A 15,588-nucleotide genomic window follows, 5' to 3' on the forward strand; every position below is an offset into this window, starting at 1 on the left:
AATACTTTGTTTACAATATAACCACGCAGTCTCTTTCAAATACATGCTTGTTTGGGGTTTTTTTTATGCACAGTAACAGAATGTCTCAGAAATATCTCCATATTTTACTTGTATTGGCTGAAGGCAATCTGACTTCCCCCCTCTCTCATCATGATATGATATCTAGTTACTTTTCTTCCTCATCAAAAAGTCCATGTTCTCTTTGTGACTCTTGGTTTGAGATTGCATACAGCAAATCTGGAATGGATAGAAGGAGACAGATGTGGTCTCTGAGCAAGCATGACATGCTGCTGGAGGAGGCTGCACTATCTGAGCTCTCCCATCAAGGAACCACCGAGGCCAGAAGCAGTGATTTCCTTTGTCCTGCTGGAAGCCTTTCTTCTTCTTAAGTGTTGAGGGAGGTATAGGCTGCTGGCCTTTCTCCCAAGCCACACCTGAATCTTGCTGTTTGTTTAGCACTCAATTTATTATTCCAAAGCAAAATAATAAAGTTGAACACAGTGGACTATACATGTCGCAGGGCAGTGCAAGACCCTCTGTTTCACTCGTACTGAATTCGCTCCACCTTTCATGGGCTAGGAAAGATGGAGAGGAGAGAGAGAGAATGCATTGAGCATAGTTGTGCAGCTTACTGGCAAGGATACCAGGAAAGAAGTTAGAAACCCCAGCTTAGTTGTGACTGACTGTTCAGGGACTCGGCCTCATTGAATGTCTGTTCAGTATCAGTAGGAAAACATGTTTTGCTACAGGGTCTTCAGCCCAGGTATCATCCCCTGCAAGTGGAGGCTGTGCAGATACCCTCACTGTCTTGGTCCCTATAGTCCAACAGTCTGTACAAAATGGAATTGCTTTGTACATATCGGACTGGGTTAATAGCGAGTATTACTTTCATATGTTGGTAAACAAAATAATTTTACAGTGAGATGGGAGATAAAAGCAAAAAACTGAATCTATGTCTTCTACTTGCCTTGATATCCCAATCACAGAGCTACTGCATAAAACACAAAACATTCTTTCCTCAATGAGACTTTCATGGCATGGTTGAGCTTTTGCTATCCCTTTTCACTGTATGGCAGGGCTGTGATTCCCAAGAAGCAGAAAACCCTTCCATACACAGAAATGGAGGTTAGCACAGAAAGCAGTGATGCTGAAAGTTAATGCTGAGTGCTACAGCATTTTACTACTATTTCTCCGGGATTTAGCTTGTAATTCCTATAGCTTCTGCTTCTACTGAATTCTCTGCCCTCTACAGGAGGCATACAATTTTTTCTGGTTATTCCTTACCTACCCCTTTTCAGAACAATCATCAGTTGTCTTAGCTAACAGATGAACAAAATGAAAGCAGTTCTGAAGTTAACTTTTTTCCCCTCAAATACAGACAAAAGTAAATAGTGCTCTTTCACAAAGCAGTGATTATTAAAAGAATATTTTACTGTTGCAATGCACTTGAAATTATCATTCAGAAGAAAAATGTAGTGGGCTAAGATCCCCTTATTTGATATCTGCATTAAAGTAATGCCTGCAGATTTCCAGCTGGACTCAAAAGTAATTTGATACAGTCCTGCTCACCTAGGGAACTGCTGCTCTTTGTAAATCTGCATATATTTGTAATAAATGCCCTATCATCATGTTATATTTAAATATTATCTAATTTTGAAGCTTCAGAATAAAGCGAACTTCTCTTTCAACTCCATATCTTACAGACTTACACCTTACGTAAGATTTTTACTCCAAAATGCATTGTTTATCACATTAGGATAGTTGCTGAAGTTTGCAGTGACTTTGATTGCAATTAATGGAGGGTAGATCTGGCTTCAAATACCCAAACCATCTGCACCGTCTGCTTCTGCATTACAGAGGTAGAAGTTTTTTCAATATAACTATCTATATATATAAACAGCTGAAATGCAGTTCTTCCATTCACTTTACCACCTCTAGAGTTGCTACTGCTTTGACACCGGCAAAAGGAAAAAAAGGGGGTATGATGAACTGCAGATGTGCTAACATCAATGGAAAGAGCACATACGTAAACCAAAAAAGTGCACTTCTTGAATACTTTTACAGTTCCTCAATGACTAACGATGTTAGCAATTTTACTGATTATAAGGCACATTTTGGAAGTAATTTAACAGTCCATTATAATTACATTATCTCTCTTATTAATAAGTATTTATATTTCTAGATTTATCTCCCAAAACCATGGATAATGCAATAGTTCAGAGCTTTGAAAACTGAAGGAGTGTCTCCTCCCTTGACTTACAAAAAAACCCCTCTAAAAATACATGATTCATTAAGTACTTAAATTGAGGAAATTAAATGACAAAAATTAAATGAGGATTAAAATGAAAAAATTAAAATGAGAAAAGATAAATCAAAACCAGAAACATTAAGGGCTAATTCACCCAGGGGCTTATGCAAGTCTTGAGATCACAACTACCTTTTGAGGCACTTTACTCTGACAAGGAATTTTGTCAGGAAACATTGAATCACATAAAGCACCTTGTGTTTTATAACCACTCACAAAGGCTTCCTCCAAATGTGGCTGGGGTTCACAGCCTAACAGTGAGCACCTTGGTGTGTCCAAGCCTCATCTCAGACTCCTATCAGCATCTGGATCTGCGTCTTAGGACCAGCTCACATGATGGTCCAGAGCAAGCACCAATGATTCCAACTATTATAACTCCTCCCACAATTGTATACAACTCAACTACTCTGAACGTCACTCAACTTCCTGATAGGGAACAGTAAAAATGAGCAAGTCAAATCATGGGAAAACTGCAGTGAAGCCCACAACTCAAATTAATGGATCTCATTGAATTTTGTGAAACCCCACCAGTACTAGAGTGACTGTTGTATCAATGGGATGTATAGTAAATATTTTTTTCTCGAAGGTGGATGAAGAGGGATCAAAATAAGATACTCATCAAATCAATGTCCAAGAGCATTTTCTATACATAGCCCTAAGACTTGACCAGCATCTCATAAAACTTAACATACTCAGGTTCCTATAATGACAAGTCTCCTATCCAGCTCTTCCTTGAAGACATTAAATATCAAGTTAAATCCACAGAACGTCACTGAACTAATGCCATGATTACACTTTTATGCTAAATGCTTTCCAATTACATACAGTCTTAACTGAGTTGGTAGCACATCTAAATATAGAGTGATGTCCTTTTAAATATGTACTACAGTGTAACAGTGTCAGTAACTCTCTTGTATAAACAGACCTTCCAAAAAAATTAGTTGCACATTCTCTGGAATGCTGGAGTGGCTACAGGATGGTGTTTGTGTTCTGTGTGTGGCATCTGGAACAAAAAACTTAACTGTATTTTGAATAAAAAGCCTAATAAGATACCCTGTCATTTACACCTATGCAAATCCAGAATTGCACTGCCAAAGTGTTTTGATTCTCTGAAACACTGAAATAGCACAAATATTTGCATACTAGCCACGACAGCCTCATCAATACACAAGAAAGAAGGCAGACAGATATTTAAAGCTCTTTTTTAAACCCTTCTGCCAAATCCCCAGAGGGTTTCTTCGTTTGATATTTTTTTTCATTTAGCTTTTTTTTCAGAATTTAACATTTTCACATAAATTACAGAGTCTTTTCACTGGAACTAAAGGAAATAAGGATGTGAGGTCTGCGAAGTTTTTAAAATAATTAGAATGGAACAGCCATTAAGACCTATACAAATATTTTTGAGCAGAGAGTTACCTATTCAAAATCCATTAATACATGTTTAAAACAGAGATTTTAAAAATGTTTGCACACTAACTGCATGAGGCATGCTTGAAAATCTAATGCTTGCTTACTGAGAGTAGAAGATTTGAGAGAAATTACAAAAATGGAAGAAATGCACCAGATATGGATTGGAAATCACAATGGCCATGTTACGATACCTCTGATAAAAGAATGGCTTATTTGATTATAAGAGAAATTATATTTAAATTTAAGGAATTAGTTTTGAATACACATAATTCATCATTGCAAAGGAGATCCAGTCCATACTGAAAGAATATTTTTGAAACTTTTACAGAATTTTATGTGTAAATATTATATGTAATAACATATTTGCAAATGTTAAAATAGTGGAAGAATCAAATTCATGTGAGTCAACCACTCTGAAAATCAGAAGTGAATGTCCTCTCAATGTGCAGCACAGCATAATTTCTTTACTAAATATATGTACTTATTTTCTGAAGCGTTGGGAAAAGACTGCTGAATGAGAAAGAGAAGCATTTCTACTAAAGAGGGAAAAATTCTTCCTGCAACTGCCTTTTCTTTAATAGCTATTCAATATTTTTTTTCAGTATTCCAAAAGGTCTGTTAGACCCTTGAACAATATTTCTTTTTTATTTAAAGTAATTCTTGCTTCTGCAGCTTTCAAAAGCTTCTCACAGATTTTCGCAGCTGAAATTAGGTCTAGTCTGAACTCCTTAGAAGTCTCAGTCATCAACTTTACTGTGCCACCTGATACGACTTACTACAATTCCATTAGAGTTGTCTAAATCTTCATCTGTCTGGTTTATTTTCTTGACTCTTTCAGCATTTTCTGAGGGTAAAGAAGGGTAGTAGCACAATGTTTGCTTTAGTAACATTTTCAAAGTGATGACTATTGCCACAGTGACACAAAGAAACAGCTACGTTGCTGACTGTAGTGCAGAGTCAGAATGTGCTAAAATAATTAATTCCCAGCACCTAAAAATTTATTACAGGTTGCACCATCCAATCTAGGACTACACCATTGTTGTGTAGAAAATACACGATAAGTTAAGATTTTTGAATTTAAAGGCCAGGACAACTAATTAATTCTGTTTTCTACTGTTTTAGCATGCAAAGGATCTATCAGAAAGAACACTGTCATAAAGAACACTCTGTACTTCAAAAATATTTTTGTTACAACAGTGGACAGAGAATTGACTTTCTCAAAGTTGTGGTCATACTTTTAAAAAAAAATTCCAAATAAAACAATTTTCAACAGAGTTCTTTCCATTTAGTAATCATCATGCTGTGATTTCAGTCTTGATTTCATTTCCACATATATTTAAAAACTAAAGACAATGCTAGAAAACTCTCAGTACTAGAAGGTAAGAGAAATTTGTAACACTGCCCCTTGATGTTTTCCAACAACTATTTAACCATACATTGCATCTACATAAACCCAATAAGAAAAATATATTGAGAAGCAAAAATAATGCTTATGATAAATATTAAAGAGAGTAAAAACTAAAAAACATCTTTCATAATGAAAAAACATGATCATTTGAATCAATTTGTGAGAACAGTTGATCCAAATCAGAAAACAGCCTTTTGACTATAAACAAAGGTATATGTTTGGTCATCCTGGCCAAAGTCCTCAGATCACACATTACCTTTTTCTCCTACAAACTTTACCAAAGCTATTTTTACTATTTTTTTAGCATGTTCGCTATTTGGGAGACACACTGCATCTCACCCTCTCGTCCTGAGTTGTTCTCTTGTGAAGGTAATGGCAAAACCAATAGCAAATGAGCTGGTTTAATTATACAAATTCTGGCTTCTGAGACTTGATCTTATTGGAAAGTTCCATCACAGTTGTATGGTTTCTTTTAATAGCACTGATGTCCCACTGTCTGGCAATTGAGAACCTAAAGCCTAGTTTTTCTTATCTCTCTTCCATTTGAGAACTGTTTCATCTAAGTTCTACGTTAATAACGAGGTGGTCTCAAAAAAGATATGTCCTTATTAAAGTTGTCTCTGCATTCACCGTAAAAAGATCTTGAATACATCTTCCAAATCTGTTAGACACTACAAGTTAGATACCCATTTGACTAATTTAAGTAAATTTCAGACTGTTTTTCTGCTCAGTAGTTCACCTATCTGTTGTTTTAACCTGTGCCTCCAGGAGCATGCAACTCTGCAAAATACACAAAGTAAGCTTGGAAGGTTAGGGAGAGAAAGACTGGTGCCTGTGCTACAGGAGCTTTCTCAGGTCCGCAGCTGAGGAGAAGTTGACAAAAGTTTGTTGTTTTCTCTATGATACCAGTTCACAAATTGAAAGTTTGTTTCTTTTAAAACATAGAAATAAAAATACAAGCATTTAGTTCTTGCTGATGTGGAGAAAGCCTTTGAAATGTAGCTCTTGAAGCACTAAAGTCTAAATTAATATGAACTGTGATTTTCTTACAACTACTGTTATTCTGAGACCTTATTTTTAACACACGGTTGCTACGTGTGTCTTAATTTTTTACAGTGGACTTTTACATTCATACTGCCATCCCGTGGTCACTCCTTGAAAGCACGTAACTCTCTAGGGCACTGGAAGAGAATTGCAGGAATGCTTCTCCCTCAACTCAGTTGCTGCTGGTTTTGTCTCTGCCCTTTACTTTGCATACTACAGCACAGTATTATATCCCTAAAAGGAAACACAGAACCCAAGTAAACAATATTTCCCCTTCTAACTTATGTAAATGTTACTCCTTTGTTAGGCGTCACAAGACAAAACACCTCCAGCAGAAAGTTCAGCTCCGGTCCCTCACAGCTTGATTTGCAAGTGGCAGTGGAGATGTGCGATATGTTTTCAGCAGTTTGCTCTGAAGCCTGTAGATTCTTAAATGTACAGGTTTGTAGGATATCATTCTAGCATTATCCAGAAAAAAAAAAGTCCCTCTCTATAACTGCATTACTGTACTTTCATGTATACTTAATTATCATAGGAAATCTTTACACTTTTATTAGAAAAGGAGATCAAGTTAATCAGTACGCATTACAAGAAAGGAAATACTTTATCTGTGACATTATTAGGATGAAAAAAACCATACAAATATGCTGCTTGGGATTGGATTTCATTCTGTCTAGCTCTCTCCACGTCAGGCAGCAGCAAGAGCCTAGAGAAGAACAAAAGAGCAGGGCCAGTATATAACGCGACGTCCATGGCCCACTCTTCCAGCCTTCAGGGAAGGCTGGAAGGCCAGAGATTTCCTAAGCTAGAGGTAACATGGCTTTATTTAACACCTGTTGAAGGATCTTTCTTTCTTGAATCAGTTTTGAAGTGGTCTGCTTTTGCAGTTTCATCTTAGGTGACCTCAAAGACTAATGCACATTTAATGGGCGTAAAAATTAAGCTTTCACTTGAAGACATTTCTTTCAGGCTTTATAAGACAGCGTTCTTGAGGGTGAAAGAATATTTTAAATAAACAGGTTTATGCCTTCAATTTTCAAGCCAAAGTATCATTTCAATACTACTGACTTTACCTTGGTATATTGCTCACGCTCATGTTCTTGGCTAGAACCAGACCCTGACGTCTGATTATAACGATGCACTTTCATTTTCATCTGTCTTGTTCGCTCCTCCACTACTAAGCTTGCTGCAAAAACACACAATGAAAATCAATTAAAAATAGCAAAAACTTTTCAGAAAAAAACAAATGGTTTAGCAACAATTTTAACTTATTTCCATCTCAACGAAACAAAGTAAAGTACAAACGTAGAACAAGCAGGGTGTCAACACAGAACAAAGGAACACTAATGTCAAGAAATCAACCATTTCCATTATGAGAGTCTTTACCTGAAAATGGGCAGACATCTCAGTTTCTTACATATAATCAAGCTGGTGCAACAGATATGAAAAGAGTGAAAGAATTTAGGTGACAGACTGAATTATAAACCTCTCAAGTATTATGAATGCAGGGGACATAAATCCCATGATCATTTAGGCATGTGTTTGCTTAATAGTAGAAAATATTACAGTAGCATTCTAAGAGTTAATGCATTAAACAGGTATTAAAATTTATTTTAAATTAACTCTTACTACTATTTTAAAAACATAACTGTTTACCATAGCTAAAGATTATTGGAGAGGAATTATTTCTACATTCAACCAGTCATAGTAAAAAAAATCAGTAATTTTCTAACAATTTCTTTTTACAAGAAGTCCTTTAAAAGCACTACTTTGCTCTCTAATATTCACTTTATTTAAAATAAATTATTTGTTTGTCTATTTTCAGTTTCCCTTCGTTTGTTTTAAAAAAGAAACATCACCGTAAACTTTCAAGAAGTTGTGGTGCTGTAAACAGCATCTTCTTCAATTTGAACAAATTACGGCAATTGATATTGTCTGTGCTTGCCACAAGAAGATGACCTTGCACTAATGGAAAGATGGGTGTGAAAGCCCCTGGGCTAACATTTCCTTAAAATAAATTAACCTTTGGAGTAGTGGATAATTTTCAGTGAGAACTAAATATTCTGCTATTCTTAAACTCAGTAGCACTATACAAATTAAAGAGAACCAATAAAACCAAAACCATGAAAACAAGCACTTTGTAACAGCTCTAGAACTAGACTCAAATATTCATCAGTAATGATTTAAATCACAGGAACATTGATATTTTACAGACTATAACATCCAAAAAGACAACTTCTTTTAGTTCAAATTTGTTGTTTGTCACAAATTCAAGATTGGTATTCTATTTGGGAAAACCTCCGCAAAAACCTTCTGCTGCTTTTCGGTCAACCGTGGATTTATAGGACTCTCTCTCCAAACCAGTAAATTTTAAAAGTCAGGATTTCATAAACAGCCCCTCCCCAGACCAGTGACATGAGAGAGACACCGACTTAAAAGCTGTATGGAATCATATTTCAATCACAAAACACAGACAATTTTAAATTAGTGGAAAATAAGCTCTCTATCATGTTGTTTAAAGATCTATATTACGAATTAATAAGTATCAGAGTTCTCACATGAGGGTTTTATGCTGTTAGTTAACTGTGGGGTTCTTTACATATCTATTTTTTGTCTGTGCTTTGCAAGCACAAAGATAAAAAAAAATGCAGTACACTCAAGGCTGTATCCTTTAAACTGCATGTTATTGCACAGTCATGATGCGTTTGTGGAAACAACGGGAAGTCTGTATGCCTGGCTGGGTATGAAAAAATGTACAAAGACATCACCGTGAAAAATAAGTTGTTTCCATGTCCTCCTTCCACATTTCTTATTTAAAAATAGGAAAATTAAATACAGCAAATTACATTAAAATTCTGCTACAGCTACAAATCGAAGGCACAAAATAAAGTTATCATCCTAATCTTCAATCTCCCACACGCAGAGAGTCCAGTCTAGGAAATTCTGCATGTGCAGAATGTCAAACTGGACCCAGGGGTTATTCCAGATGACTAATTATGCCGGTAAATGTGTACCTTAATTGCAATGAGTCCAGTTCCACCATCAGATATGCAGGCACAGCTCCAATTACTTCAATGGAAGTTGCATGGAGGTATCTGAAGGCAAAATCGAGCACTTTAGGAGAAATTTTTAAAGATGGCCTCTTATTTTAAGGACAAATATGAAAGGATTAAGATATATCAATCAGTGACTGAAGTAGAAACTCAGATATCTTAGTCCTATCATACATGAATGAAATAGACTGAGGATATAAAATCAGAGGGAAAATTGAGACCCCTTTAAAAATTTAGCCCTGTGTGTGTATGGTGCATAGATTACAGTCACTCTAGAAAATAACTCTGATTTTTAGTAGTTTCACCCTGTCAATTGTTATATTTAATAATTTATATGAAATAATGTTACTCTGTATTACTTACAATACTGAGAAAGAATATTCTACTATGTAATATGATACTATTGTGGTGACTATACATGAAAATTACTGCAGTCGAGGTTGGGTCAATATTAAACCTTAACCCTGTGATACTTGATTTTCTGTTATATTTTAAATCCTTAACCTTAACAACATGTTTATGTTCTGGTTTTAATTTTTAAATATCATTATATAAATTAACATGAGAACAATTAAAAAGGACTGCAAAATAAATCTAAATTCTCTAATGGAGAAATTTGGTTTTGTGCATGGAGTCAAATGTAATTTAGCACCACTTAGCTTACTATGTATTTATAAGCAAGCAACTGTGTGAAATGCAAGCCTGCTCTAGAAAATGTGCTTTTTCCAGTTTTGTTTACCATGCACAGCTGAGCAGATGTTGTATCTAGCTCAGTTCTTTAATGGAAAATTTCATCTACCTGATAAGTAGCCTGGTATACTTTTTATATGGTAAAAAAAAGAAGCATAAAAAATCTAATACAGGAGCAAAAGCACATTAGTACAAGCTGTCACAACCATGGGTAAGACGACCATACAATCACATTACTTTCTTGAAGCACAGCAGGTTACCACTGGTAATGAAAATTTGACATAAACAGCACTTAAAGAACCTTAACTGCCTTTTAGAAAAATATGGATCTTCCTTCTTTTAGGACATTAGTATTTACAGAGGGCTTTCCCTGGCGCTCCTGAGAGGTAGGACTACACAGTAATTTATAGACTGAAGACTGTAATCCCAAGACTTCTGATATCTACAGTGGCTCTAGAATTCAAAATAAGAAGATTTACCATAAGAGCCTCAAATTAGTGGCACAGCCACTACCAATATCAGTTGTGCTAATATGTTACTCTCTTTGGTATTAAGATGTCAAGGTTCAAAGAGCTATAACTCTTGTCTCTTCAAAAGCTATTGGTTCAGACGTCAGGTGAATCAGTATAAGAAGTAACTGAAAGAAGAGAATTCATTGAGCAGGCTGCTTAGATAAGGGGTGCGATTTTAGAGTTAAAGCTTTTACTGCTACTAAACCTTGTGAAGCTTGTACAACAATGATCTACGTAAACAATCAAGCCATGCAGGAAGGAACAGACAGACACGTAAATGGAATCAAAATGTTATACTTCAATTCCATTAATATATTTATAAATCAGTCTGACTCCTATAATCCCATGTGTACCGGGTCTGGCTGGGACAGAAGTAATTTTCTTCACAGAATCCCGATGGTGTTGACTTTTTGATTTAAGTTGTGTTGATAACACACCGATGTTTTAGCAGCAGCTGAGTAGTGCCTGCACAGCATCAAGGCCACCTCTCTTTCTCATGCTGCCTATCCCCCAGCAAGTAGGCTGGAGACAGGAATGGGAAACAGGCAGGACAGCTGACCCTGACTGACCAAAGGGATGTTCCATTCTAGCACTATCCTCTGCAATACGGGGGGAGTCTTTCCAAGGTAGGTGCTTCTCAGAGACTGGACAAGCATTAGTGTGCTGGTGGGAGGTGGTGAGTGATTGCATTGGCATCAGTTGGTGGTACAGTTTGTGGGTTTTTTCCTTCATCTTTCCCTTTCACTTATTAAACTGTCTTTACCTTGGCCCATGAGGTTTTTACTCACTATTGCTCTTCCATCATCTACCAGCAGTCCTGGCTGACTGGGGAAGTTCCACTTGACTGCAGGTTGGCAAATCTCATTTTCAAGAAGGGTTGGAGGGAGGATCCAGGAAACTACAGGCCTGTCAGTCTGACCTCAGTGCCAAAGGTCATGGAGCAGGTGATCTTGAGTGCTATCACACAACACATACAAGAGAACCGGGTGATCAGGCCCAGTCAACAGGGGTTCATGAAAGGCAGGTCTTGCCAAACTAACCTGATCGCCTTCTATGACAAAGTGACACATCTACTGGATGTGGGAAAGACTGTGGATGTAGTCTTGGAATTCAGTAAAGCCTTTGACACAGTTTCTCACAGCATTCTGCTTCGGAAACTGTCAGCCTCTGGCCTGGACAGGCGCACACTCTCCTGGGTGGAAAACTGGTTGGATGGCCGGGCCCAGAGAGTGGTGGGAAATGGAGTTAAATCCAACTGGACACTGGTCACAAGTTCTGTTTCCCAGGGCTCAGTGCTGGGTACAGTTCTGTTCAATATATTGATGTTCTCGATGAGGGCATTGAGTGTACATTTAGTAAGTTTGTGGATGACACTAAGCTGAGAGGAAGTGTCAATCTGCTGGAGGGTCGGGAGTATCTCCAAAGGGATCTGAACAGGCTGCATCAATGGGCTGAGACTGATCGAATGAGGCTGAACAAGGCCAAGTGCAAAGTTCTGCACTTGGGACACAACAACCCCGTGCAGTGCCACAGGCTTGGGGAAGAGTGGTTGGAAAGCTGCCTGGCAGAGAAGGACCTGGGGGTGTTGGCTGACAGCAACTGAACGTGAGCCAGCAGTGTGCCCAGGTGGCCAAGAAGGCCAATGGCATCTTGGCTTCTATCAGAAACAGCGTGGCCAGCAGGTCCAGGGAAGTGACTGTGCACCTGTACTCAGCACTGGTGAGGCTGCACCTAGGCCCCTCACTACAAAAAGGACATTGCTGGAGCGAGTCCAGAGAAGAGCAACGAACCTGGTGAGGGGGCTGGAGAACAAGTCTTACAACTGGGGTTGTTTAGCCTGGAGAAAAGGGGGCTGAGGGGAGACCTTAACACTGTTTACAATTGCCTGAAATGAGGTTGTGGAGAGGTGGGTGTTGCTCTCTTCTCCCAAGTGACAGGATGAGAGGAAATGGCCTCAAGTTCTGCCAAGGGAGGTTCCGATTAGACATTAGATGAAGTTTCTTCACCACAAGGGGCATTGGGCACTGGAACAGGCTGCCCAGGGAGGTGGTTGAGTCCCCATCCCTGGAGGTATTTGGAAGAAGGGTAGATGAAGTGCCCAGGGATATGGTTTAGTAGTGGACAGGTAGAGTTGGACTCAATGATCTCAAAGGTCTTTTCCAACCAAAGGATTCTATGATTCTAATTCTCTCCCTAACCCCACCATGGAGGGCAGAGTGAGCAAGCTGGTGCATGCTTAATCGCTGGCTTGAGTCAACACACCACACCAAGCTCCCTAGAATTAAATGTCCAATTTACTTCTGTATGATCTTCTGTGAAACACACAGAAGTTCCCTTAGCTATGAACTCACTGCTAAGCCCCATCTGGCTCCCACTATGAATGGGATTCAGTAGAAGAATACATGATCTACAAAGATTAAGATCACCTCCCATCCCACAGGCCAGCAGGTCATCAGCTCCTCCAGGGTCTCTTCCTCACATGTCATTCAAGAAACATCCTTGTAAAGGCTGTGCACTCAGTACTGTGTGTAATTTATAACAGATCTTACAGGATTCAAAATATGGTAGATTCTGGAAGTACAACTAAATATCTGGATTTCCAGTCTTTGCAGAAAAGGTCATGGTATTAGTAAAAAAACAATTTAACACATGCACATAATGGAAGACTTGCATTTTTAGTCATAAACTAATTCAAAACTTTGCTTGTATTTCTTGTGATAAAAGAAATTTTGATTAACATCAAAGGCAGCTCTGGATATATGTTCCCATCATAAGGAAAGTGTTTGTTTGGGTTTTTTATTGACAGCTTGTAAAATACATGCTGTCCTTTGATTGTTTAAACTATGCAAGTCCATAATATGCTACTTAAAGGAGGTAGGGAATAAATTAAAAAAATAGCTACATATCTCATTTACATCCTGCAGCCTATGCTCAAAGAAAGTTAGGGTAGTTTAACAGTTGTTTATTCTTAGAGATGACATTTTCTTGATTTTTCTAAAACATTACCTGTTACTAACAATTTCTGTACTAGTCATACGCCTAGTTGACAGCCCTCATCTGTATTTCTAACCTCAGAATACCACACTAGTATGGGCAAAGACTGTTTAACTGATGGAGAAGTTAGACCTAGCTGTTCAGAATACATGCTACCTTTTCAACTATGTACAGAATAACTTAACCATGAGCAATATACTACAGTAACATACCAAATATAGTAGGGTAGATAAAATTTTCTCTTTTTTTTAATAATGAAATAACTTTAGTAGATAGATAGAATATGGTATATTTCTGCTACCACAGAATGTGAATCTAACAATGCATGAAATGTGACTTTAAAATAAATTGAACCTGCACTGGTACGAACAACAGACCAATCCTGTGAAAATCAGTGAACGCTACAAAAGCTGCACTAATAGTAGTTACAAGTGCAAAAGAAACAGAAATAATTTTAATGTTTTAAGTCAGCTATTTAAGGTTTGAAAGGGGGACTAAACTATATATTTTTTGAAATATTTCCTAAATGGCATACCTAGACACCTATCTCTTAAGCTGACAGCATAATGTATGAAACATATGTGGGCTCATTTAAATAAGGATTACACCACAGGCAGTAATACTGAACTAGCAAGGAGTAGCAAAAAATGCTATAGCTGCCTTTCTGGCTCTGATTTTTAATTTCTAGCCTTAACTGTTTAGGTATCTACCTCTTTCACATTACAACAGTCATCAAAGAAACTTTATATTCTGTAGATTTTGGAAAGCTGTGAATCTTGACAATAAATAATACCTAAAAAGAATCCACTCACACATTTGAGAAAGGGGATTAGAATTGTTTTATCACTGAAACTACCTCCTAAGAAGCAGAGTTGCCATCACCAAATTCCAAGGAAAACCACCTTGCACCCAAAATTAAACTGCTGTACATGTTACACATGTATCTCCAGCAAAATATCACTCCCTCTGAAGAGCAGACTTGTTGCTATCTAGCTAATAATAAAGCAAGAAAGGAGAAGGGAAATTTTGGCAAGGTATGTGAAAATTAAAGACGAGCAGCAAATTCTTAATTACCATAAAGAGCCAGGGAGTTTCAGAACTTCAACAATAAACATGGAAACTGCAAGATACTCAGTTCACCTAATATTAATGGATTCTAATATTTCAGGATTACCATTCCAAGCATTCTGTTGGTGAAAGAGATACAGAAAGAAGTCATGAGAATTGTACGAAGTCTTGCAGAAACAAATTTAGGAAATTATGATAAAGAAAGGAGACAATTGGCTTCATAATTAATTACATGTGGGAAGATTTCTAACAACAGAAGGCTCTTCAGTTCAGCAGATACAGGTACAGTAAAGCCCAGCAGCCATGAAGTTAAGTAAAGTTTGATAAGGAATGAGACATACATTTAAGAAGTCAGATGGTTAAGCACAGGAACAACTTTCCATCCCTTGCAGTCACTAAGTAAAATACATTTCTAAAAGGACATTCTTGCTTAAACCCAAGTATGAGCTTTATGTCAGAATGACTGGTGACTTTACCTAGTACGTGATTAAAACTGATAACCATACTGTTTTTTTCCTAGACTATAGAAAAACTATGGATATCTTAGCATTAGCTATACCATTTTCTGTAATGGTTAAGTCTGTCACAAACATAGAATTTGCTTTTGAGGCACGTCATGTTTCTGTTCAACATGGTCAAGACAGAAAGGAGGTGCAGGCAAACAGTAGAATTTGGAAATCCTCCAAGTTTTACCTGCATTATTAAATGCTGGAGTAAGCTACTTAACAAGAAGAAATTGGCATCAAGATTTCAGATGGCTGCAACCCTTACCAGCAGATATCACTCACCCTTTATGATGCAAACTTTAAGGGGAAAAAGTCTACAAGTCTAAGATGACAGAAAGATTTGCTTGCACAAGGAAGCTACTGAACAGTAAGTTGAAGAGAAAATTTATCTCCTAAAAACTGTTTAGCAGTAAGAGTGGTTTTGGGCCACAAACAGCAGGTTCTGGCAGAGTAATAGGGAACTGCATTTATCTCAGAAGCCAACAGAGATCTGACTTATTCTTCACTCTTAGTCTTCACGCTAATAAGAAAAGACAAACAGTGATAAACAGCTATAACTATAATGCAGTCTAGAGCCATGTACACTTATCCTTTCTAC

The 15,588-nt window shown here is 37.4% G+C and overlaps 1 protein-coding gene across 50 annotated transcripts in view; it reads right to left on the reverse strand.

The window, feature by feature from the left end:
* RIMS1 (regulating synaptic membrane exocytosis 1) overlaps positions 1-15,588 on the reverse strand; it is a 323,528-nt gene that overhangs the window by 70,263 nt on the left and 237,677 nt on the right. For 44 of the 50 annotated variants that reach the window (XM_069851408.1, XM_069851407.1, XM_069851383.1 and 41 more), the window contains one exon: positions 7,241-7,353. The exons of the other annotated variants lie outside the window; for them this stretch is intronic. In XM_069851408.1, coding sequence (XP_069707509.1) covers positions 7,241-7,353 — 113 coding nt within the window. The remainder of the gene's footprint in view (positions 1-7,240; positions 7,354-15,588) is intronic. 50 annotated transcript variants of the gene reach the window in all.

This window comes from Phaenicophaeus curvirostris, chromosome 2, assembly GCF_032191515.1.
Source record: "Phaenicophaeus curvirostris isolate KB17595 chromosome 2, BPBGC_Pcur_1.0, whole genome shotgun sequence".
NCBI classification, from domain to species: Eukaryota; Metazoa; Chordata; class Aves; order Cuculiformes; family Cuculidae; genus Phaenicophaeus; species Phaenicophaeus curvirostris.